This window comes from Martes martes (genome assembly GCF_963455335.1).
Source record: "Martes martes genome assembly, chromosome: 5".
NCBI classification, from domain to species: Eukaryota; Metazoa; Chordata; class Mammalia; order Carnivora; family Mustelidae; genus Martes; species Martes martes.
Window position 1 is genome coordinate 160,051,936 of NC_137892.1, and position 27,029 is coordinate 160,078,964.

General features: G+C 45.2%; 1 protein-coding gene across 2 annotated transcripts in view; it reads right to left on the reverse strand.

Annotated features, from left to right (window-relative positions):
- The window catches only part of ADCY2 (adenylate cyclase 2), a gene marked incomplete at its 5' end in the record, with an annotated part of 400,073 nt that overhangs the window by 179,455 nt on the left and 193,589 nt on the right, over nt 1-27,029 (reverse strand). For both annotated transcript variants that reach the window (XM_080803421.1, XM_080803420.1), the window contains one exon: nt 16,971-17,120. In XM_080803421.1, the coding sequence (XP_080659547.1) occupies nt 16,971-17,120 (150 nt within the window). The remainder of the gene's footprint in view (nt 1-16,970; nt 17,121-27,029) is intronic.

Here is a 27,029-nt window from a genome sequence, read left to right on the forward strand (position 1 = left end):
CGGGTACCAGAAAGAAATACAGTGTCCGGGAGAACTCAAAATCCCATGCTTAATCCTCTACGACATCAGAAAGTAAACAAAGGAAATAATTTTTATATTGAATGTTTCATTCCGTATCAAGACAATATTTGTAGCTCAGGAAACTTTGTACTCAGTTGTTGTCCAGATGAGGGCAAAACAGGAAAATAATGTCACTTCTGATTTTCATATTTCACAGTTATCATAATGCTCAACCAGAGGCCAAAGAAATTCCTTCAATGAGCGGTTATCTCTTAAATATTAAGTGGATCCCACTGGCATGACACCGAGGACATAAGGACAAAAGTATTTTCTTAGCCAGAGAGGTAATTTATAACATATCACTCAAATTTATTAGACAAGTTTTATGCCCAGTAAGTTTTAGTAGCATATTTTCTGAGCCATCATATTTTGCTTAAGCCATAGTTATGAGCAAAAGACTTTTATCCAATTCCACTGTTTTCCAGAAACCAACAGGAAATCTTTTTGCTTATAATGGCAGCAATGGTTTGTTTCACAAATTTAAGATAATACCTTCTTTGCACATCAAAGTTCTGTTAGGTGACACAAACGGTTTTGTTTATCTATGATTACATTTTTCTGAGTTTTATGACTTAAGACTACTTTGTTTTATATATTGCTATATATTTCAGGTCTCACATTAAGTCTGTTTTTCTGTCCTTCCACATTTTACTTGACAAAGATTTTCTTAAGTTATTAGGAGACATTGCCTTTTTCTATTGCCAGGAGACAGGCCTCTGTGAGTGGTCATTACTCGAAACCATTAGAATGAGGAATACTGATGCTCTTGGGCCACCAACCAATAATATTTCTGGCAGGATATATTTCTATGCTAAATGACCATAGTACTCTTCCTTATACACACAAAAACAAGTTTTCATGTAATGCTTTGTTCTAAAGAGTTTCTTGTAATGGGTATGCATGAATATTTATAATTCATGAAAATAATTAGGCAGAGTAGGAGTGATGTGCCATGAGAAATGAACACAGGATAGAAACCAACGTCAACAGATAAGGAGTGAAAACTGCATGGGAACGCCTCAAAATCTTAGCCAGAATTTAAGGGAAAGGAAAGGGAGGGAAAGGGAGGGAAGGGAAGGGAAGTAGGAAGGAAGGGAAAGAAAAGAAAGAAAAGGAAGAAAGAGAGGGAAAAAAAGAAAGGAAGGAAGAGGGAGGGAGGGAGGGAGGAGGAAAGGAGACCATAAGAGTCATAGAGTTTCTCTTTGAAGGTTTCTGAGAGATTGAAAACAGTATTGGAAAAATGTAAAGTCATGGACCATTAGGCTGGCAGGAAATCTATCGAGGACCAGAACCCTCATTTTACTCATGAGGAAGACGCAGCCCAGAGCACTGATACTGCTCTCAGCATTGTGTCTTTCCCCAGGGCTCCTTAAGAGAAGGAGAAGGCAGGCAGAGTCTGATTATCGGTCCCTTTGCTTCGAATGTCAAGTCTCAAATATTTTGATACGGAGAGAAAAAGAAACATCCAGAAACATCAAAAATCAAGTACAGACTGACCTGCAACAATCAGGAGAGATGATTCTTTGTAGATCTTTGAATTTTCTAAAATTTTGCAAATAATGGTGGGAAGGGAAGGAGGTCAGTTGTCCAGCAACGCTCTGGGCTAGTTACAGCCCTCACTGTCCATCCCTCTTCACTTTCCTGTTTGTTATTTTCTTAAGCGTTAAAAGGTGTCTTTAAAAGCACTGCTCATTTCCAAAAGTTCACATTGGGGCTACTTTTTATAGCATTTGGGGCATTTCTGAGTGTTCATACGATAGAAGAATCTCGGTGCAAACCACCAGTTCACAGCTCCCAGAGACCAGCAGCCTGGGAGGTTCACTGTTCACACAATTTCCGCCTCGTGGCTAAGAGCCCACGTGTGCAGCATGCTTGCTTGCAGAAGGCGCTCCAAATCTTTGACATATATGCTCCATCCCCAGAACCACCCTACGGGACAGATACTACCGCTACTCACATTTTATAGACCGGGAAACCAACGAACTGAGAAGTTTGAAAACCAATCAACCCACCCACCAGCCAATCCATTAAAATAAAAAATACTTGTCCAGGGTTGGTCACATAATCAGGCAGAACTGGTTATGTTGGAAGTTAAAAGGCGCATTCCCTCACCGCCAAGGACAGGAAGGTCTGCTCAGTGTGGGGATTCGTGTTAGAAGATGTCAACCTTTCCTGAGTGCACCACACTTCCCTACGGCTACTTTTTCCAGGGGGAAAGCGGAAGACTGAGTGCTTCAGGAGATGGACTCTGGGACGCTGGGGGGGAAGGCGAATGCTCCCAAGAGGAAGGAACCCCCAAAGCAAACCCGTTTTTGAGTCTTGCCTTCAGGAAGCTGCATGAGATCGCCTGTCTGCATCAGCCGTTGCTGCTGCCTCAGTAACTGCCTGCCCTAGGTGTTTCTCTTCTTGTTGTTTTTTAAAGATTTATTCATTGATTCGGTGCACAGAGACAGAGAGAGAGAGAGAGAGAGAGAGAGCGCACAAGCAGGGGGAGCTGCAGGCAGAGGGAGAGGGAGAAGCAGGCTCCCTGTGGAGCAGGGAGCCTGAAGAAGGGCTCGATCCCAGGACCCTGAGATCACGACCTGAGCCAAAGGTGGAGGCTTAACCCACGGAGCCCCCCAGGCGCCCCTGCCATATGCATTTCTGAGAGTGACACCCATAGTAGGAAATAATTCTATGAAATGAAATATTTATGACTTTTAGAAAGAACTTTGTTCTCTGAGATTAAAGATATTAGGTAAGTGCAAATCTCAGTAAGGCTGAGATGTGTAATGTGCCGCAGAGAGTACTGACTTTCACAGCTTAAATGTAATATGCACTATTTATCTGGTCCTTCTTTTCTTTTTGTTTTTTTAAGATTTTGGTTTTATTTATTTATTAGAGAGAGAGAGAAAGAGAGAGAGAGAGAGAATAAGCAGGGAGGGGAAGGGCAGAGGGATAGGAAGAAGCAGACTTCCCATTGAGTACAGAGCCCTATCTGGGGCTCCAGCCCGGGACCCCGGGATCATGACCTGAGCAGAAGTGAGACACTTAACTGACTGAGCCACTCAGGAGTCCCCTATCTGGTCCTTAAACTGAGGTTTTATCCTACATGGGTGGAAGGAAAATATGAAGGACTCGGTATACTGAGCTGCGTGATTCAGGATGGCTTGTCCTTAGAGAAGCAATGCCCTTTTTCCTTCATATGTTGCTGTCTTGAAGTAATCATTCCAGACCATGTTATCCATTAACCAAAAAACTCCCAAGCTGAAATCATCTGATTTTTAAAATATTAAAGTTTTGTTCTTCTTGCTGTTTTAATTAACAGTTCTATTCTTACATTAGGCAACTACAATTATTTAGTCTTATCGTTCAAGCTTTACCAGTTTCTTGGCTCAGGAAGTTTCTCTTATTCCCTACCTTTTTATCTCTTTTGTTTGAATTCATTTTTTTGTGTCTTACTGGAGGAAATCCTAAAATCGCCATGTCACAGCACACGTGTGGGGTTGCATTTCCTGAATGCACACACGCCCGCAAGTCTTTACTTGAATCTTATTTGACCTGGTGTACACATCAAAGTGAAAAATGCTTTTCTTAAGTATTTTTAAGACTTTGCGCTACTGTTTTTAACATCTGATGTTGTTTATGAGAAATGAAAATCGGACCCTCATCCCATCACACTTAACCTAGAAGTTGTTATTTCTTTCCTCCACTCTAGAAGCTTTTAGGGTTTCCTCATTTTTCGTACTAAAATGTCAGCAGCACCGAGAAGAGTCCATATGGGTCTCTGGAGTTTTCATTGAATAAACAAAGATTCAGGCTCGTAACTCAAACGTCTTATCAATTCCTCATATAAAGAAATGTCTCTAACTCATGACTTAAGAGCAGATGAGATAAAGATATAACTAGAAAGAAAGTAGAGGATGTGATTAGGAACCTGTTCATTGGTAACCAGGTAACCTAAGAGAGCCATCTTTCCTCCCAAAACTCTTACAAACTGGACCCTCACTGGGATGGCCTTTGATGCTTTCTGTTGTCAACATTTCCTCTCTGTTGGCTGAATAAGTACCTCCTGGCCTTTACGACTTGGAGGCTCTTTTTTTTTTTTTTTTTTTTTTTTTTTTTTAAGGACTTTGAAGATGAACATGCTGGCTTTGATTTTATTATCACTCTGAAAGATCTCTCAGGGAGGCCTGTACCCACATCAGATGAGCCTCAGCTAAACTTCTGCTCCGATATGAAGTGTCAGCTACTTCCTGGGCACTCGCTTTAGGCCATTTGGAATTCAGAATGATGAACCCCCACCCAGGCACCCATCTCCCAAAAGCCTGAGCATTTCCCTGGGAGGGGGTGAGTGGGGAACATCAGACCTAGGTCCTGCCTTGCAGGGTGCAAGTGACACTGGAGACATGGACAGTAGCAGCGACTTTCAAATTCCTCGTTCCTTCTGTTCAAGGGGTGTTTCTGGGTAGAAAGGCTGAACAGGGAGCAAACACAGAACTTTCTCTGAAGCATCAGAAAAGCAAATTTTCCAAATCCTTTCTCAGCTGGAGCACTGGATTAGCCATTATTTTTCATGAGACTGAGAAAACAATCCAGCCCATCATTCTCTATTTTACTAGCGAAGAAAGAGAGTAAGAGATGAAATGATTGAAGTCATCATTCTCTAGAGAAAATACTCTCAAAATACCATAATTTTGGTCCCTCTCTCTTTTTTCTGCATAATATGCTTGATTTGGCCTTTCTACTCTTCATGTTCACATTGCTCATTTCCCAATGAAATAAAATTATGATATCACTGAAGGCACAAGACAGTAGCTATAAATGCTGATTTACATGGGGAATGATGGGAACGTTTTTCATGAAAGCATATAAAAAGCAAACTTATTTAAAGGCAAGTTTTAACTCTTTTTCCCCATTATTCATCAGCAACCTTGAGAGATCTGTCCCTTCTTTCTCCTGTGGAATTTGTCACATTTCATGCTTATTTCTATCAGCTGATGAAGTACACCGCCCTTTTAATGAAAGGATTTCCCTGTTTTTCAATAGAGCATCCCAAATCCCACCCCTAACTTTTCAGGGAGCTCACTCACCTGGCAGTGTCACATCCTCATGGCCCGAGTTCTGAGTGCTTCTTGATCTATCTGCCCTTTTTAAAGCATAGAATCTGTGGTTGACATTCGTCTCGGTGTACGGACCCATTCTGGGGAACACTCACTCCTAAATATCCCCCTGAAACACTTCCCCCCAACTTGTTAATAAAATTCACCAGCAAAAGTCTGAAACAGTAGTTAAGTGCTGTACTCATCGATCTCAAAATCTAACACTGTTTCAAACATGCATTATCCTTGGGCGCCTGGGTGGCTCAGATGTTAAGTGACTGCCTTCGGTTCAGGTCATGGTCCCAGTATCCTAGGATCAAGCCCCGTGCCTGGCTCCCTGCTCAGCGGGGAGTTCGCTTCTCTCTCTGCCCCTCCCCCTGCTTGTGCGCACACATACACTCTCTCTCTCAAATAAATAAATAAAATCTTTTTTAAAAAAAGATCCATTATCCCATAAATTGTCACCACAACACATCCACGAGCCAAGTGTTTCATCAAAAGCTAGTTTAAATGCATGTTCTTCAGCAGATCTGGATCAAGCTAACAGGCTGGGTGATTTCAAGCTTGTATCTTGTCTTTGACATAATAATTGGGTTGTTCATAACACACACACACACACACACACACACACACACACACAATTCTATCTGTACACTCCCTTCAGGAAGGCTATGTTGATCACTTCCATGACAATGAAGCTAATGTTACCCAAGTTCATAAGAGTACTTTAGCCAAAAACATACTAGAAATTTTGGGGAGAGGAATATGGGTCTGGGAGAACAGTGAATGGCCCATTTTTGTTGTTTGCCTTTGTTAATTTTTTTAAGATTTAACATGAATGATGACATGATATAAATAAGCCTCATAATGGGAAGATGCATCTAAGAGTGTCAGGTTCATTCAAAGCAACCATGGGCACACGGGGCTCAAGGATTACACTTAAACTGCAAAAAATTCAGAAGAGACAGAGGGGGAGCGTCATGAAGGGTGAATCAAGATGGTGTGAGAATAGTCTAGAGTCCAGAGTTAATCACAAGGTGTCCAAAGTGTCAGAGGACATGGCTTTGGGACCATTAATAATAGCACAGTTAAACTAATTATTTCTAAGTACATATATAATTAATAATTACTTTATGAATGCCAAATGGAGAGAGAATGAGAACACTATACTGATGTGGGTTTTTTCTGGCTGTGTTTAAGAGTGCGTGTTCTTGCCTACTCCATGCAGGGAACTGTACTAGGTTCTAAGAATACAAAGAAAAATGATGAAATAATAGACAGCCTTTGCCGCCAAAGAATTCATAATTTAGTTTCATAACGGTGGGAATGGGCCCCAAGTAGGCCTCCTAGAGGGAGGAGGAAGATGCCCCTGGGAAATGAGCCCCAGAGTTACTGAGTCTACAATAAACTCTCTCAGGCAGCTGCCCGGACGGCTGCCACATTCTGACCCCCAGGGACCCAAGCTCGGCAGGGCCACTGGGAGGAGCTCAGGGCTCAGACCCCTGCAGGGCATACTGACATACGCACCCTGCCTCCTGCTAAGCGGGTGCTTTGTGTCCAGTTCTCCAGTCACTGGATCCCGTCCTGGAGCAAGAAGCTCCACGTAAGTAACCAAGCCTCGTCCGAGGGATGACCTTGCCCTTCAGGGCTGAGATGCCCGGCGTGGCCTCCCCAACCTCAGACTGCATCAGATCGGGCTGAGCTCATCCCACAGTCAAGGATTAAATACTCAGGTTTTCATTCCAAAAGGCTTGTTTAGAAAACCAAAGTCTTAATATCGCAGAGATCTTAGAGAATCGGCCCGACACATAGCCAGAAAGGTGCCTAAATCAGGACTCAGAAAAAAGCAAAGAGAGAAGAAAGAAAGCAACAAGAAAATTCCATCTTGCGGCCAAAACGTTATTCCCTGGACTCCCGTTCCCTGGCCAGTCGCGATGTGTGGAGTCAGCGACCAGCAGGAAGGAACCCCCAGCACACCCGCTGCAGCCTGCAGGGCTCGGACCTAAGAAGGAGCTCGGAGCTGCCTCCCGCTGCTCCCGTTCCTAAGCTCCAGTCCCTAACGATTCCACTGGCTGCTGATGGACTTTCAGCTCCACAGGAAACCCCTACCCTTGCTTTCCCCGTTCTTATAACGAGGATTACACTTTTAGGAAAACTACCCAACACTGAAACATTCAGCCCTGGGCAGTGATCCTCTGGGGAACAGGGCGATGGCACATTCACTGATACGCACTTTTTTTTTTTTTTTCTAAGAGGATGAATTCTTTTTCATCTAACATTTAATCTCATGGTTTTACTTGAATGGGTTTCTAAAACAGTTAACCTACCTCAAGGCTTGAGTTTTTGTCTTTATTTTACCTACAGTCTTCCCAGCCTTTGTTCCCTTTCACAGTTTCCATATGTTATTATTTATTTGCCTATTTAATAACTCTTTTTCATTATTTTTATTTGAGTTAAATCCATTCTTGTAGCAACTATCAGATACGAGTTCACACACACAATGAACCAGTGCCAGGATTAGTTAATAACTGTATTCCAGAAAAACAGTGACCTTTCTGGAAAAATTAATCAATCCTTCCGCCCTTTCCTTCCGGGGAATCAATGACTCAGAATAAAAGAAAGATGCATTTGGGAAACTGTAATATAATACAGTAGAAACAATAGTTAGCGTATAGCGTATTGGTAGAGATGCTATAGTAAGACACGTAATACCACACCGGCTTCCACCTTGGGTGAAGAAAACCTTGACCAAACAATCTGCTTGGAAATTTCTAGCTCCTCTTTATAGCTGGATATGACCGAAGAGCTGTTGATAGTCACTGCGTGCCTTTCCTCACTTCCTATTTTCTCCTTACCTGAGCTCAGTCATTTCAGCCCCTCTGCACAGGCCACTGGTGACCGCCATGTTGCCGAGACTGGTGGTCCCCTCTTCGATGCTCCCTCCACTGTGAGTCTTTCAGCACTTGACTACGTTGACCACTGTCCCCCTAAACTTTCTCTCTTGGCTTCTCTCCTATACAAGTGATCTTTCTCAGTGACTTTGGCTGACTCTACTCCTTCTGTCCTTTTCCCTAATGTTGGTGCATTTTGGGTCATGGCCCTGGGCCATTTTCATATTTTCTGATCATATTCTCTCCCTAGGGGATCTCATTTAGTCTTTTAAATACCAACTATATGTTGATGACCTCCAAATCGACATCTTTAGATCGGGATCTTACTTACAACTACAGCTTGGCATCTCCCTTTGGACACATAATAGGTATCTCAGAATTAACTGTTCAATACTCCCCTCTTGAATTCTACCCCACCCCTACCTCCAATGAATATTGTTCCCAAAGACTTTGACATCTTCTAAGTAACACACCAGCTATTACCCAGTTGCTCAAATTCAAAGCTTCTGAATCCTTCTTGATTATTTTATCTTTCTCTCATCCAACATCCAACTCAACAGCAATTCCTACCCATTTAATTTCAAAATATGTCCCGCATCTGTCGACTCTGACCAAAGGCTTCTCTTATCTCTAGTCTGGACTGCTGTCAAAGCTTGTCCCTCTGCTAACCCTCCCTGCTCCCCCACTCCATTCTCCACCAGCACTGAGAGAGATCCTTTAAGAATGTCACCAGTCTATCTCCCGACCTCACTTAAACCCTTCAGTGCCTTCCCACCCAGTGTATAACACAATTCCAAATCCTCAGCATACCTTGCAAGGCTCAGTGTGTGCTCTGGCTCCTGTATCCCTCTCCAGTTCTCTTCTAGGACCCAATGGTCCCACTGACCTTTATGTTCCTCAGATGAGACCATCTGGTTCTTAACTCAAGCCCTCTGCAGGGCTTCCCCCTGTTACAGAACATTCATCAGGTTATCAAAGGGCTACATCCTTTTGTAACACCCTTTTCAGCTCAACTGTCACCTCCCAGAGGACCTTCCCTGATGGCCGCTCCAATGCACCACACTCCACCTTCCCCATTATGCCTTGTCACCTGAACTCACCGTATCTTCTAATCAAATATATGCATTCAGTCAGTTATAGTTTGTCTCCTGTCATTGCAGTTTAAGCCCAAAGAGGACAGGAACCTTAAGCTTTAGGTATTATTCTATTCCCTGGAGTTAATCCCTTGGCACATAACACATAATCAAAGATAAAATTGTGAAGTAAGAGCATTGACAGATAGATCTATGCCTTCCAGTCACCATAATTCTGTTTTTAAGGGAAGTATATATGTAAAAAGCCATATTTTAACTTAACAGTTTATGCACAGCTTTCTGTGACCTCATGACCTCAAATGTTCCTCGTGTTTCATTCCCGAGATTATCGGATAATTGTACATATTTTCACCTTTATGGAAAACAGAGGTCTCTGGGAGGAATTTTCACATCCAGCAGCTTACATATATTAAATGGTCCCTAACATATAAATTGATTAAAGGATTCTTTCAGAAAAGCCCTAGAACAAAATTTCCTAAACCTTTGAGGACACTCAGACAACCTGAAACAAACAAACAAACAAAAAATCCAAAGATTAACACTTTTTGGAAACGTATATGCAATTAACAAAATTCTAAAATTCGTTAAGTCCTAATTTTCAATTTAGTATAAACCTCAGTGGGTGCCTCAGTTCAGTAAGTACAATGCTAATGCCACGTGAAGTGTTTTTATCCACGATTGCGCTCGTGGTCATAAATTATTAAATAGGTTCAATAACGTTAACACTTGAAAAGTCCCATGTTGGTAAGTATAAAGTGCTTCTTTTTCCCTATTAACAGTTAAGTGGCCCATCTGTGGTTTCATTCAAAAATATCATAGAAGACTTGACACTTTGCCTTTGATTTTGGAGTAAACATACATTTTCTCCCGCATGTGATAAAAACCAGAGAATGGATGACGCAAGCAGAAGGACTGATTTTGGAATTCCTTTCTATGGGGCTTATTTTTCTCATATCAAGTGATGTCGAGCTTACTTGAATCTTTCGACTACATTATCCTTTGCCTATTATACAATCTTGCCAGCATCAAAATATTGCATCACGGGGTATAAAAAGTAGGCGGTCTCCATGAAACACTAAAAATTCCCAGAGGCCAAAAATACCAAAACCAGATGCTCTCCTTAGGGCGCAACTTCTGTGCTTCTTTTTATGTTATCAGCATAGATGAGCTCAGGATAAGCTACAGCAACAAAACTGTTTCCCAGGTGTTTCTCCAATAGGACAGGTGAGTTGCTTTCCATAAATGTTAGATGGGAATTTTGCTCAAGTTTCTCACATAAAGGAAACTTCTGCAGAGTTTTATTTTACCATTTAGCTTTTCTGCTGTCATGATATAAATAGACATTTGCATATATTTAATTCATTAGAAGAATCTCTGCTTGATTAATTGTTGTAACCCTATTTTATTTTTTTCCTGCGGAGCAGAATGTCTAACTTGTTACAGGATGCACAGATAGTCGTTAGTGCTCTTTTCGTGAGCTGCTATTACTAATCTCCCATGGTGCTGCTCTGCATTAGGCATGGGCATTCGACAGTGAGTCCTGGGAATCCTTCCTCTTTGGTCTTGGATCTGTAATTGCTGGTTTCTCTTTAAAGGAGCCAAAGTACACATTCACAAGATGGCCCTCATTGCAATCTTAGGAAATATGTACTGATTTCAAGCATTCTAACTGAAGGACCTATCCAAAAATACTTCAGCCTTATTAATGTCTTTTTTCTGGAATTGATTTTCATTCCTCATTTGAAGGAACCTGGTCAAGGGTCATGGTAAAATGCAGCATCTGGAAATTAAATCCTGAGAATTTAAGTCATCAGTATGAGACACCATGGTGCAAACCATGACAACCGTTCTTGAACTTCCATCTGATGGACTCAAATGGTGAACACTTTGAAGCTAGACCTTTCATGAAACCATGATGCTTCCTTTTTTTCAACTTTCAAGCAAAAGGTAAGTGTGAGTCAACCCTTCACTAATGTGTGCTGACAATGAGGTGGTGATCAATACGTGAGTGTGGCCTCTCCAACGAGACAGGAAATTGTCATCTGTCACTTAATACAATGGAAGAAGGTGGTGACCAAGAACAACGTAAGCTATGACTTCATCAGGGAAGGGCTACCAGATAAAAACCGTCCAGGTGACGATTTAATAAATTAGAAAAAAATTGGGCTCACAAAATAACATATTCTGCTGGCTGGGAGGAAAGCGTGGTTAATAATCTTTGACGATGCAAGACCCTGAGACGAGCCCGCATATCAGAACCAGACTGTATGCAGGGCACGATGTTGTGAGTTCCCATGTTCCCTTACCCCGACTGGAGGCACCGCCCCAAACAAAGGTCTTGGGTAACATTTATAATGTTTCCTGCTTGAGTTCTTCAGGAGCGGCACTGAGAAAGTCTCACCGGCTGGAACTCTTATTGGGCTCTTGATGCCCACTTTGCTTTCCTGGAGAAGCAACGCTGTTGAGATGCCGCAGCTTGGACCCCGCATACCAGCTCCTACTGAGATGACAGAAACCGGGGGACGCAATGAGTCTGGCAACATGAACCACCACGATTGCCTCACCCTGTCCGTTCCGTGGGCGAAAAGGAAACTCTTGAACTTGGGGAGATGATGCGAGTAGAAGGAGCGTCGGGGACAATTATCCACCAACTAGGCAGACAAAGCAAAACATTTCTCTGTCCCATCTGTTCGCAGCAAGGAAGAATGAAGCCCACTGGGGCAGGAACTCCGGGGTCGGCCCGGCCATGGGAAACCCTCCCTCCAGCCCCGTCGAGCCCTAATGGCCCGGCCAGGGCAGCCGCAGACTTCCGTGAATGTCTGAATGCGAGCTGAATGCGAGCTCTGATGCCATCAGTGTACAGTGGCCAGACCGGTGACCGAGCACTGTCTGAACAGGACGCCGTTTGGGAAGCGGGAACTGTCTCTTGAACCGGGCAAGGGATCAAGCACGAGCTCCATCAGAGAAACTCAGAAGTTAAGAAATTGGATCAATGTCACAGGGAAAGAGAACTACACCCACGTCAGGTCAGGTGGTCGGCCCCCAGAGTGCACCCTCCTCTCGGCCCCTGCACCACAGCGTGGCAATAAAGCCGCGGACAGAGTCCACGCTGTGGCTCCGCGTGTGAGTGAGCTCCTGCAGAACTTCCGACGCCCCTGATGCCCCACAGATGATACTCTGCTTGTCACGATGGTGCGGCACCTAACGATCAGATCATGTCTGGTCTCATCGTATGCTTTCCTGTTTCACCAGTAATGATACACAACACAGTTAATGAAACAAAAGTCCTTCATACCTGGGAAAATCTCCAGCTAACCTATGCTCAGAAATCACTCCAACAAACCTGCCACGAACCAACTTGAAAGGCAGAAAAAGCCACCCTTACTTACTAGCTGAGTCATCTTCTGTAGGTAATTTGGACATTTGGACAGTCCCTTTATCTGGATGACATAGGAAAAAGGACTTTGGTCATCAAGTTCATCCAGAAATAAAAAAAAAAAGATAATGGCTTGGAGAAGAGGACCCCATCCTAGTCCCCGGAACCCGGGATTATGTCACCTTACATGGCAAACCAAGAACATGGCAGATGTGATTAAATTAAGGACCTCAAGATGGGGAGATTCCCTTGGGTTATACTTACAGAGGGAAGCAGCAGAACTCGAGGCAGACAGAGGGAAGAAAGTACAACCGAGAATGAGACGGGATAGAGAAAGACGGAGAGGAGAGGAGAGGGAGACTAGAAGATTCTATGCTGCTGAATTTGAAAATGGAAGACGGGCGGGCCCCGGCACCATGCAGAGGCAGGGAAAAGGATTCTCCCTCAAAGCCTCTGAAAGGAGCCAGCCCTGCCAATACTTTGACTTTAGCTCATGAGACTGATTCTGGACTTTTAACTTCCAAGGATGAGAATAAATCTGTTCTGTTTTAAGCCATTTCATGTGTGGTCATTTGTTACAGCGGCAACAGGAAGTGGATACAATATACGTAAAGTACTAAAGAGACTACCTGGTACATTAGACTCAAAAAAAATAGTTCCTTCTTTTCTCCTTTCTCTCATGAAAACAGACGAAATACAGCAGCCCAAATCAAAAACCACTTCAACAACACTTTTCCTGGCATCCTCAATGACTTCTGTCATGTGATCAGCAATGCCCTCATGTGACCTGCTGTCATGCTAGGACGAACACGTGTGTATTATCTACCCAACCACGAACACAAAAGGACCAGTTACTTTTTCCACCAAAGTCTGCACAGAGGAAAAGCAATTAGTCCTCAAGGAGAGCCAGGAAGCCTACTGACTCAGTAACCACCCCCGTCCCTCCACCCCGGTTTACCAGGGCGCTGTCTGTGTCTTGCTTGACTGGTGCTTTCTACTAGAATGCATACTCTGTCATACTCAATCTATAGTATGGTTCAGATGAAGGAAGACGATGTAAAAATGCTCTGACCACATTACTTTAAAACAAAGACAACATATACATGCAAGAGGGTTTGTTTTCTTTCCATCAAAAAGCAAATCCAGTTTTTACAACTACAGAGGCAAAATTTATTTCCACTGCCCATGCGGTTAGGAGAGAAAGTTCTTGTTTTGCTCTGAATCCAGCTCCCATCAATTCTGGAGAGTCTATTACATACTCCGGGGAGAAACGCTCGCTTGTTTTCTCAGCTCTGATAAAGAGCCTTGTATCACACTGACACAGTGCTCAAGAAACGGCTGTGGGTTTTCTGGCAGGACTGAAACTTAACACAAGAATCAAAACTCCCCAAGAAGATACCTTCCAGCCCCAATGGTGGCCTTGATGCTAACGCATTACATCTCCCACCTGGTATTAAAAAAAAAAAAAAAATCATAGTTTTTAGTGTTTCTATGTGACAGCATTTTCAGGGGAAGAATATAACTCTGAGAAAAACTCTGTGAACATTTTTCGTTCCCTCCTCTCCCCAAATCTCACAGCACAAATAGTCACTTTATTCAAACATGGTTTTTAGTCTCTAAAAATTCATCTCATTTGCATCTAGGGGAAATATCACAACATCCGAAGAAAGGAAAGTAAAGAGCAGAGCAGAGTTGAAAAGGTTTCAGAATTCCTAGACATTCCAGCATCAGCTGTTACAGCCCCCGCGGGGTGGTCGACGTGGGGCCTGCTGGGCTCACCTGACATTGACCTTCCTCTCAAGGAGGAAGGTCGGTTGAGTGACCCTGTGAAAGAGGCTCAGGAACGACCCAAGATGGCGGCTTCTCAGCCTCTGGGAACACCAGCTCCCTCTGAGGCAACGGCCGATGTAGAATACTAACCTGGATGGCTCTTATTTTATCCTAACAGATGCTGAAGCAAATTCTTTTGCTCAGCACACACCCCTGTCCTTGAGCGAAGCATCCGAAGGACACTGCTGTTTGCCATTGTGACCACGGGTGGAGCCAAGACGGTGTGTGGTGAAGGCTGGGCAGGATGTGACGTGCGGACCCCTTGGACCATAATTTGGTCTGTGGCTATACCAGGACCCACCGTCTCAGAGGCTGACCCTCTGTGTGAAGGACACACAGATTGCCGCTGCCTAATTTTCATGTATTTCCTTACATCTGTCAGATCGTGTCTTACTGATGTTGTTAACTAAGAGAAGTTTTTGTTCTCGCTTATTTACAAGTCAGTCTGAAGAAAGTACGAGCATTCATTCTAACTCTAGAAACACATTTTCCGAAGCCCTAACAAGAAAAATACCACGTTCTAGGCACCAGACCCTGGGCGCTGACTCCCAACTTCAAGAGCAAAGCACATTTGTGGTATTAGATTATATTTTATTAAACATCTTTACTACAAGGTCTTCTTTTTCTTTCACAGTGTCCCTTCTCTTTCACTTATTTTTTAAAAGGTTCCTTTGTAAAAAGCTAGTAAATGCCCTTATAATGTCTTATAACACTCTCATGATGGCCCCCAAATTCTCTGGCACACAGAAAGCCACAGCTCTAATTCCCGAGCTACTAAGGTCCCCGTGTGGCCACCGGACTACTTGGAAGCCACCGTGAAAGGCTGGCACCCAGTTCTGCTTGCTCAAGGACTCTTCAGAGAAGTATGTAGTGCAGATGAGGTCAGTAGCCTGACTTACGCTTTTGTCAGAACGGGTACTATAAATATTAGGTTATACAATCTGTCTACTTGGAATGTCAGTTCCCTCAGCCTTAGTGTGATCTGGAAGCAGATTCAGGAGGTGATGGAACAGGAAGTTAAATATGTCTGTCAGGACCCACCTGACAGAGCCGTTGCTGTTTGAAAAAGGAAACCATCTATCCCAAAACATCAGGACTCTTCAGGGAAAACGGTCCTGTGGAATTTTCTAGAACCCAGATTTAAAATACTACTGGAACACAGGTGAATGAAAACATACTGGATAACAGTCCCAAGTTAACTGCCTGTACTTCTTAATGTTGGATCCAGAGTTTGATATGCATAGAAACCAAAGAACAAAACATTCATCCCTAAATACCTTTGCTATACATGCTGTAACACAAAATGCTACTTCTTTAAAGATTTACTTATTTTAGAGAGAGAGAGAGAGAGAGAGTGCAGGGGAGGGAGGGGCAGAGGGAGAGAGAGGTGTACACAGACTGTGCTAAGCACAGAGCCCGATGCGGGACTTGATTTCACAAACCTGAGATCATGAACTGAGTCGAAACCAAGAGTCAGACACAACCGGTGGAGCCCCCCAGGCGCCTCCACAAAATGCTTTCTAAAAATTAACTACGAGATTTGCCGATAATACCAGTGAGAATGCGATATTCACAGCCATATTTCCAGTGCCTGGACTCACTCCTGACCGGCGCTCACTCGTTGTTGAATGAATGAACTGAACTCCCTGTTCTCAAAACGGAACTGGATCACGATTCTTCAGTCTGTACACAAATAAAAATCCAGCATCGACGTTTAAGGGATGCTTTTTCGCTGCCGCTACTGTGATACATTTTGGAGCAATTTTATAGAATGGACGAACTCGGAACAATTTAACAAATAGTAAGGAAGCATCTTCTGTGTGCCCGTACGGACTGGTACGGCAGGGCCCAGGATGAATGCTCTGGCGGGGGTGGTGTTATGCACAGAGGCTCCTGCTACTCGTCCCCTTCAGAGATGGGAGCCGAGTTCCTGGGGACGATACCCGAACCCAAGAAAAACAAAGCCTGTTGCGTGCTGTCCCGCCATCGCCTGGAGTCCAGCACATTCAGACAGGGCCCCTTGTGTATTTATGGTGTCCCCTCCAAAACATTTCTGTTTCCCCTGCTCTCCACCATCCTTGATGACCCCGTGGCTTCGCCCGCCGCACATCCTTCTCGTCCTCCTCTCCCTTTCCCGACACTTTGTCGCAATCCATGTGTTTCTCGGCCGTGCGTTTCCGTGCGAGCCGGTCGGCACAGGACAGGCCCTGTCACAACGAGCTCCCTGCTGGACCCTCCACCCCAACTGCTGTCACCCCCCTCAGGGACAACTCTGCTTACCTCCTGCCACGTGGACAGCAGGTGCCGTGGGAAGCACTGTGGGGCAGAGGGGGCTCAGACGTTACCTGGGGAAACGCTATCACAGAGCACTGTGCCTTCAGCAGAAGCGAGGATGTGCACCAGGCATCATCATCATCATCATTATTATTATTATTATCAACTACCACTCTTACTGGAACGTCCCCAGCCACGTGGGGGTGGCAGGCGGTGTGGTGTTAGCCTGTGGGGGATCCTAGGGCCCCTGGGTCTGGGTCTGTAGATGCCAACCCCGAACCCGGGCAACCAGAGGCTCCGACTCTTGCCGAGGCCCATGGGGAGCGCACCGCATACCCAGTATCGACGGAAAAACGTATCTCACCTGCTGCCGCTTTTCAAATTCCAGCTTGATTCGAGACTTGATACAGTTGCACGTGTCCTGGTAGGTCTGCTGCAGGGCGAGCTCCATGAGATGCTTGTGGTACGCGCCCGCCAGGTTCCCACAGATGAAAATGATCACGTTGGCCAGGATCTAGAAAGACAGAAAGAGCCACTCAGGAGGGCGAGCGTTGCTAACTCGGGAGCCCAACACCAGCAGAAGCCACATGAGCTCCCGCAAGAGACGTCTCGACGGGCAGTCAATTTCACTTGTCTCCAGACTCACATTTTTATTTGCTTTAAAGAAACAGCTCTTGCCTTCAGGGATTCGAGCCCCTTCTGGGATCCACACCCTTTGAGAGATGACTCTGTGGTCCCTGCCTTGTCTTGGGGCTCAGCTGTGGGATTTGCTGTGGTTAATGCAATGGGCAGGGGTAACTGAGAGAAAGTCCGTGAAGTAAGAAACTAAGAGCGTAAGTGAAATCCCCGAGTGCAGCGAGCCGCAGAGGCCGGCACGTGTCCGGGCGGCTCTCCTGCACTTTATTAGCACGATCACGCTCTGGCTAGCCCACTGGTCCCAGGAAGATGAGAGGCTCATGAAACAGAGCCAAGCAGACAGCCGCTGGGATTCTGTGGTTGTTACACAGCATGATTTCTGTAACAGGTGACTGACTGCCCCAGGCTGCTCGCACACTAAAGCTGCACTCACAGAGCCTGGGTGAGCGACAGCCCTTCTTACCTCATGTTTACATCGGAGTATGGTGGACTCTCAAACCATGTAACTCACCACTCTTTTGATGGTCAAAGTTCACGTCCCCCAAAATTTGGGGTGAAAAACAATAAATACAAAGAAAAACTATAATGAACCTGTAACGGTCCTGTCTAGGAAGAACACATTGCAGTCCACAGGGCCTCGTCCCCACACCCTGTCCCTCTGCATCCTCAAAACTGTTGCCAAACTTTGTTTTGCCAAGACCACTATCTTGTTCCAGAAGGACCGAATTCATTCTGAATGCAGGTTTTACTCTGCTTTTTAAAAAATTTAATATTTGATCAGATATTTTGTAGCTCATAAATATTCTGTGCAAATGGGATTTGGAATGCTTAGATAACATTCACTTCTATGGCTGTACATACTATCCAACACTTTATTAATATTCTTTGCACTGGCGCACGGCGACAGCGGCCACCCTGACGCATAAAGCTCTGGCTCCAAGCTTCATCTTCTCCTTGAGTCGATTAGTAAAACACACGGAGTCAAAAGCCATGACCACTTTTAAGTTTTCGATACGTACTGTGAAATGGCTCTGAGGACACGTTCCATTTACGTTCACACCACAGTGCAGGACATGGTTTTCTCAGCGCGTACTCCTACCCAGCACACTAGTCATACAGAGCATGTGACAGCGATGTATAAAATGGATCCGTACGGATTTCGCCCTTATGTGTTTAGGGCAAGACCTGCAGGTCTGTCAGAGCGTGGGTGGCCACACCTGGATAAGGTGCCCCGTCGCCCCCTCCAACACACGACCTCATGTGTCACCAAATAGGGCGCTATCAGTTTCCAGAAGCTCAGCATTCTTCTCTGAGAACCTCCTGCTAACATCGGCTTGCTGCTCCCGCTGACTGACTGGAGAGGCTGTGAGAAGGATCTGACCTCATGAGCCAAGCCTCTGCTCCTCTCAGTGGGGTCCTCCCTCACCCCCTCTGTTCTCAGCCAGCAGAGCCCGTGGGCCCACACGTCCCTGTGCTGGGAGCAGGAGGAGGCGGGGTGATTCAGGGGAACAGTGTCCCGTCCCTGGGGCCCAGATCCAAGCCACATCTCCCAACGGCTGTAATGGTAGCAAAGGCGATATCCTGCTCTCCATCCCCCAATGTCTTTGTCTCACTCTCTGTAGGTTCTGAATAAGGGTGGAAAATAGGACTCCTCAAGCCTTCGGAAACCCATCTGGGGATGGAGGCCAAAGCAGGACAGGGTTAGAAACAGGAAGAACGATATGACGAGCTTCTCTCTGGAATAAACACACGCCCCGCAGAAGAAGGGAAGGGTTGCTCAGACCAGAAGGGCCCTCCAGGTGTCCATCGAACCTACAGATCCTGGACGCAGACAACTTCTACAGCTCACCCACGCTCTCACAGCAGCCCCCGAAAATGTCCTTTTAGGCAACCTCATCCTCCTCCCATAGAATGGACAATTCAAGTATTAACTCTGGGTCTTGCTCTGTGTGTGTGTGTGTGTGTGTGTGATATGTGCACATGTGATGTGTACATGTGTGATTACACACAGGATCTCTTTGTCATGTGTGTATGTGGCATGTGTGTATGTGTGTGCCACACATGTGGCGTGTGTGATCTGTACGTGTGACCCATGCATGTGATGCATATGTACCCCTGATACATCTCTGTATGCCTTGTGGGACAGATCTGTGTCTATGCTGTGTGGTTTGCGTGATGTATGTGTGCACACTATACATGTAATTTACATACACCATGTGCAGTTTTGCATGATGTGTGTGTGCCATGTATATCTCTGCGGGATAAATGACATGCCTATATGACGTGCCCGTGGTCTGAGTGGGAGGCATGCGCGCTGCTGCTGGGTGTGTGAGTGTGAGCCCTGACCCCGAGCGTGGGAGCAGGGGGGCAGCCTTCACTGCCATTTCTGAACACTTCTACCTGCAGGGGGCTCCCCCTTCCTCCCGGAGCCATACGTGCACCCACCGCCTCTGTGAATGCCCATCACATGAGCACAGGGGCTCGCCAGTGGACTCCTGGCTCCCATCAGGGGAGGAGTCCTTCTCTAGCCGACAGGATCAATCTCAGTGCCCTTTCCTTCAGCGCGCTGGTAATTCAGCGCCGCCATACTCTGCTTCTCCAAAATGATCGTCTGCTTTGCTAGATTTTCCCAACCTCGTCACTGCTGGATTTGCTCTGAAGGACGGTGCCCCAAAGAATGCAGACAACGAGGAACGCCAACACAAACCAGACTGCTCAGAATTGGAAAATGCTATCTCTTTCCTTATTAGGTACAGCTGAAATAATAACTTAGTGATTATCTAGGGGAGATTTTTCCTTTTCTCCTTAAAGAAATGCCTTCAAAGCAGAAATGTTAACATTTTAGGAAGTGGAGTCCTCCAAAATGAGAACCAAATGTAAGCAACAGAGCCTGGTAATGCCATCCGCTGTCCCCCGGAGCCCCCACGGCAGAGTGTAGGGACGGGGCCTTCCTTTGCTCTCCTGGAGCCACTTCTTCCACTCACAGGGACCTCAAGAGCAATAGGCGGCCTCCACCCATTCGGGAGCCACTGGGACACCTGCTGCACGCCAGCACTGCATCTCTGAGCGACTGTCACCGGGGTGCGTCACCTCCCCCTCAAGCTCAGGCCAACATTTGAGTGGTCACACAGGCCCCCTGGGCCCCTCCCTGCCCATCGCTGGTGTGGTCACCAGGTCATCTGGTGGGCGCCTTCAGGATCACTACAGACGTCTACAAATGTGATCGATGTCCTACATTACCTGTCTTTCAAAAGGCTGCATTCATATAATGACTTTGTATAAAACCCAGGACACCCAAGAAACGATTCAGTTAAAATATTCTTTTCAAAAATAATATCACAGCATTTTATTTTCTAGAAAACTGTTAGGCAGAACACATGATGAAAAACCCCATTTTCAACTACGCTGGATTTGTTTTATAACATCAAACCGACGTGATGCCTTCTTTTATCTCGTTGCTCTGTTTAGCTACTTTTGCATCTGTCAGAAAACAGGAGAGGGAGCTTGGCCTCCCACGGGATGTCTTGGAAGAAAACAAATTGTTTAGGGTGAAAACAGCAGTGAAAAGTTTACCCTGAAGAGTCAAACCAGGCCTTGAGGGATCCGGGATCTACACGAGCGGCAGGACCGGTCGGCCCAGGCTCTCCCTACTCCCTGCCCGCATCGCATGTATGCGGGCTCAGCCCGCGGCGCTGCTCAGAGACTCTCAGAACTGAGCAATCCCAGCATGCCTTGCATCTTTTCATTCTCGCAAGAGCCCAGAAGACAGAGCCGCCGGGAGGATGGACTTGTTTCATTATTTCATTTTATAGGCAAAGAAACAGTCTAAAGAGTGAAGGGATAGGAGGGCAGGTCCCCAGGCAGGTGGGGCTCTCAGGATGGTTCCTGTTCCATCCCACACTGCCCCAGTCCACACGGGTCAGGCAGGTGCACCCAGCACAACCTGACTCTCTGCTGGGGCGCGGGGGGAGGCATTTTTAGGCAATTTCGGAAGAGATGTGTTATAATGTAAGAAGCTCATAGTTTGCTTTCCTTTATAAAGCATCTGTATCTTGTGCTATAAAAGCCCTTTGATCATTTAAGCTATTTTAAGTCACTGCATTTTGGAGACCACCCATCCACAGAGCTTTCAACTCCTGACGCTGCCGTGTCTGGGTCTGTTCAAAGGAAAGTAACACGGAGGTCGAGCCGCTTCTTCTTCTTTTTTTTTTTTTTTAAGATTTTATTTATTTGACAGACAGAGATCACAAGTAGGCAGAGAGGCAGGCAGAGAGAGAGAGAAGAGGAAGCAGGCTCCCTGCTGGGCAGAGAGCCCGAAGTGGGGCTCGATCCCAGGACCCTGGGATCATGACCTGAGCTGAAGGCAGAGGCTTTAACCCACTAAGCCACCCAGGAGCCCCGGTCGAGCCGCTTCTAATGGATCATGTGACCAAGAGCAAAGGACCTGAGGGTTATCTCACTTGGGAGGAGAGGAGAACATTCAAAGTGTGTACGTTCACTGTCCTTTAGCATTGAGAAATTACCATGTGGCTTAGATGACCACTCAGGAACTGTGCAACTCTGAGAGTTTATAGTTTAAAGAGTTCAGTCTTCCTGCTCTGAATCTTAGGATAGGGGCTGTAAGCTACCACCCACACAGGACGGCAGATGTACACACGTGCCGAGGGTAGGCTCCTGGGAATGAGAGGAGCAGCATCACTTAAGGACATGGTTTCTCCATGAATTAATGGCACGGGGTTGGAGGAGGAAGGACAGTATAGCATTTGAAATAGGTCATTGGTTTAAGACAGAGCAAATCATAAATCTGCAAAAACACTAATTATAAGTCAAAAGAAAATAAGAGAGATACAAGAACGTTATGAAAAGAGCTGCAAATGAATATTCAGCAAGCTTGCCGCATCTCATAAGCACCAAATTTGGCTTAAATAAAACAATGCTCTTGCTCAGGAGAGAAAACGATCGGGTAGAACTTCCCTTCATGGAGCTCTCAAGCATGCTGCGAAGACACTCAACGCCAGCTCCTTGGCATTCCTTGTGATGTCCAAAGAGTTAAATTTGCTGTATGCCCTGGCTTGTGGGTTTCTGCTTTTTATCATGTAGTGCAGACCAGAAATACTGTGTTTGGATAATAATATCCAGTGATCCTTAAGTCATGTGTTGGGATTCTCTAACTCAAAATCCTTCCAAATGAATAGAAGGGGGGTCAGAAACAAAGTCTGTTGGGCTGAATGTGTGTGTCCCCCCAAATTCACAGATGGAAGCTCTCATCTCCTATGTGATGGTATTGGAGGTGGGGCTTATGGGAGAAATTTGGGTGTAGGTGAGGTCATGAAGATGCGGCTCCCCTGATGGGATTAGCATCTTCACAAAGACAGGAAGAGACCAGAGCCCTGTCTCTCCACTGTGTAAAGGCTCAGGGAGAAGGGGCCGTCCATAAGCCAGGAGAACTCTTACCAGGGGCGGACTCGTCAGGCACCTTGATCTGGGATGTCCTCGCCTCCAAAACTGAGAAATCACTTTGTGTAGTCTGAGTCCCAGTCGGTGGTGTTCTACCACGGCAGCCCAAGCACCTGAGCAATGGGCATTATAGGGCTCAAGTTCGAGACTGGAATTGAAGATCAGGAGGTGATCTGATGCACTTTGATGTCCTATGGAAATGGCCACTGAAAACAGACAGTATGGCTGGTTGTGACTCTTACTGTCATTATTCTCTTTTATATTACATCTGTTATCATTAAGTCTTTCTGAATAGCACACATCCTGTTGTTTCTCCAGCCACATTAGGGTTGAAAGATACAGATCTCATGTGTAGATGGGGCTCAGATCCAGCATCATAGGGAGATAAAACTGGGGGGATGTTTAAGACACTTGCTCATCTCAGAAGTGAGCCATCAGCTCATCATAAGCCACAAGGAAGAGATGAGCCTAGAAGATACTCAAGACCTTGGTAGAAAGTTCCTTTCATAATGCAAGTCATTGAAAATGTGGCTTCCCGAGAAGGGAAAGCTGACTTAACCAAGCAGAAAACCAAACGTGTACTTCTGAGCTCAGTGTCTACAGATTTGAAATGGGTGGGGATAAGGTTGGCTTGATGAACAGCTGAGAATAAGAAAAAAGAGACAAAACAGAGTTTCCAATTTTCTGAACTCTGTGGGAGAAGACTACACCAGCCTCCTGCCATCAAGATGTATAGCTCACTCCCCTTTGTGCAGAGGGGGGTACTGTCACACTGTTTAATCTCTTGTCTATCTTTGTCTTCAAGCCCATGGAACAATCGCAGCATTGGAGCTCAGCTCCTCTCCACCATAGCAAAAAAGGAGACCGAACAAATACATTATATGGGAAGGAGGGAACCATCACCACCATTTTTCACATTGCACAGTTCTCTGGCATCTAAAGTGGGGCCCCTTGTATGCTTTGTACTGTGACCAATTTTGCAGGTCATTTCTTCAGAGCAAGGCTACTGGACATTTCTCTCCCCACTCCCTGCAGTGTTAGTAGAGCTCCAACTCCAATTTCGAGAGCACCTGATGACAAAGCTTGTCTCTCTCAGGTCCCAGCACTATCTCCTGTCAGCCAGCCTGTTGGTACAGTGATGTTTGGATGATAACACCTGACATTTTGTTAATCACCCAATCAATGATTAACTGAACTTTGTATCTTGGCTAATAACCCACAGAAATTATTACCAGCTTGGTCCTTGCGAGTCCAAAGAGTTGGAAGGTTAATAATCCCAAAAAGATTCCACTCTGCTCATTTCAGAAACTCAAGAGACCAAATGGTCCTGGATAGTCCAAGGGGTTATTAATTACAGGTCTCTGAATCTTCCCAAACTCGCTCTCCCATATGTAATGACACACATACAACAGAACACATTTTAAGTGATATGTCTCAGTAGTTTTCAAAACTTTAGAAACATGTAATTATATACTAATGAAACTCAAATTTTACTAATCTTAAATCAGCTTTCCTAAGGATCTGCACCAAGCAATATACAACAATTTGCTTAATTCTGGTGATTTCCATGAACTTAAAAGTGAAAAAAAAAATTAACACACTTTAGAGTTTCATTAATTTAGATCCTCTAATTAATCTGAGGTCATGAAATCTAGCTTCCTTTAAGCACCACACAGAATTCTCTTCATTCATCGCCGCTTTATGGGTGACATGTTTGATCTGCACCCACTCATTAAAAAATTTAAAAGTTGGCAGGTGATCAGATTCAAATAACAAGTATGACCAAGGCTATCAGACCCTCCAGTCTGTGTGGCTTGGATCAAGATGAAATTATAATTCTATCATGGTGCACATGTGAGATAAAGATTTCCTTTCAAGGAACATGGTGTCCCAGAGGGGAGACATGCCTTTTGTGGGTACGTGGGGTATTTTTGCATTGATGACCTGTGACATGCTTCCGTCCCATTATAACCTACCCAACAGTAGGCAAACTTAGAATTAAATAAACCAAACACCATGCACCCTGTGATTATGACTAAGACGACACTTTATGAAGATACACAGACCTAAACGGAGATAGCAAATGTAACGTGACAACAGAGGGACAACTGGTTAGGGAAGAGGCATGGCAACCCAGGGACGGCATGGCCAATCTTGGGTGTGAAGTTAAATGTGACATTTTAGCGAGCGTGTTCACAGAGAGGCAACAGATTGCAAACTCCTGCAAAAATGAGTCTCCAAGGACAGAAGAAACACAATGGGTGCTGTGATTCAGAAGCTCTACTTTTGAACTGGAATGCCCTTTTTAGTAAGGGCAAAAAATGTTGCACAAAGTCACACTGTAATTAAAAAAAAAGATAAGTCACTGCCTGGATGCATAAACTGAACCATTTGTGAATAGGAAAAGAAAAAATTCCCTCTTCCAAACTAAACTTTACATGTTTCCTTAACGATACCAATTATGGGAGGGGAGGCCTGGCAGCAGCTTCTCTTTTAACAGAATAAAAGGCCAATATGAACTTAAAGACAGTCTCTCCCCAGCGCGCTCTCCCCTACTCTATAGGAAGTGAGGTAATGACTGCCTCATCTTGGCGCATATTAAACCAGCACCAGCTGTGTGTGGTATTTCTGCAAGAGCATGACCAGCCCCAAATGTGTAAGGAATGTAGGGTTTAACGTTTCAGTGGGTTCTCCGGTAATTTCTAAATGATCCGTCTTTAAAACTCTGTATCGTGTTGGAATGAACGGAATTGTAACCCACCAAATTCAATTCTAGCCTGAACACTGTGTTCTGTAATGTTGCAAAGATGCATTTTTAATGCCGTTGACATCAGATCTTGATTTCTGGTCAATTTTACCCAGAGACGATACATTAGTTTTGCCCAAATCACCAAGAAGCATCATCTTTTGTTTTCCCAAACGACCATGAGAGTCCAGCAATTTTCCCAGGTGGCAGCATTCAAGGACCATAATCCAGAAGAGCAGACTTGGCGAAACCGTAGTGGTCTGCTGGGGCGCCACGACGAAACATCACGGGGGTGGGGGGCGGCGGAAAAAGCAGACATCGATGCTCCCCAGCTCTGGGGGCCAGAAGTTAGATCAAGTATCGGTAGGTTTGGGTTCCCCTGAGCCCTCTCCTCGGCTTAGAAAGGATTTTCGTGTTTCATTCTAGCCGTGTCCCTGCACAATCTTCTCTCTGCGTGAGCTTACATGGCCCTGGCGTCTCCCTGCGGGCACCAATCTCCTCTTCTTGTAGGGTTTCAGGCACCTGCACCAGAGCCCACCCAAACAGCCTCCTTTTAAGTTCATCCCCTTCACATGCCCCCTCTCCACATGCAGTCACATTCGGAGGTACTGGAGGTTGGGCCTTCACCATACTAACTTTTTAGGGGCGGGGAAGGCCCAACTCAGTCCATAATAACGTGATGCTGAGTTTTAAAGACAGGTTATTTAGAAATTACCAGAGAACCACTGAAACATTAAAACGTGCATTCCTCAGACATTTGGGGCTGGTTGTTGTTTTGCAGAAATGCCAAACACAGCTGGTGACGGTTTAAGAGGAACAGAGATGAGACAGTCGTCATGTCACTTCATTCAACCAGCATTATCGAGCATTCATTCATGACCAACTAAATGTTCTACCTCTTCCCCGTGAAATCAACGTCACTGGGATAAATGCAGTAAAACAAAGCAACAGAAGTCAACAAAGCAAGCAAACACAGGAGACACAGAACCAGCTTGTCATGAGCGGGACGGTGAGTCTGCCGCTATAGCTCCCGAGCTCTGGGGGGATCGAGGATGCTGCCATCATGGGTGTTCACGGTGACCTGTCTTGACGAGAGAGGGTCCTGTGGTTGAAGGAAGTCTTATGATAAATGGAGCCTACTTCTTCCAACATTATTACAAAACTTTCCTACAAAAAATTAAACCACTAAAACCACAAATGCAGAGGTTCCCAAATTTCCCTATTTCACAGCGCTCAGAGCGTCTCATGAATTTTTCATAGCATTCTTAGGCCAAAGGAAATACCGCAAAGTATTGTGTATTAAGTAGTCGTGTCTAGAAGAGTTACGTACTATGACCTAACAACTTAGTAGTTGTTGGGGGACAACAACAACATATATATAGCAATAAAATATAAAATTTTTGTCTCATTCTTCGAAGACCCAGGGACTTAGGATGGGCCCTCAGTAGCCAACGTGTTTGTGGAACACTGTGAACCTTCATGACCACTGGATTCCGATTCAGCACCACCACTCATAATTCCTGTTCTGTCTTGACTTCCTGGATTTTTGAAAATCTGAAATATCATGAGGTGCCCCCTGGGTTC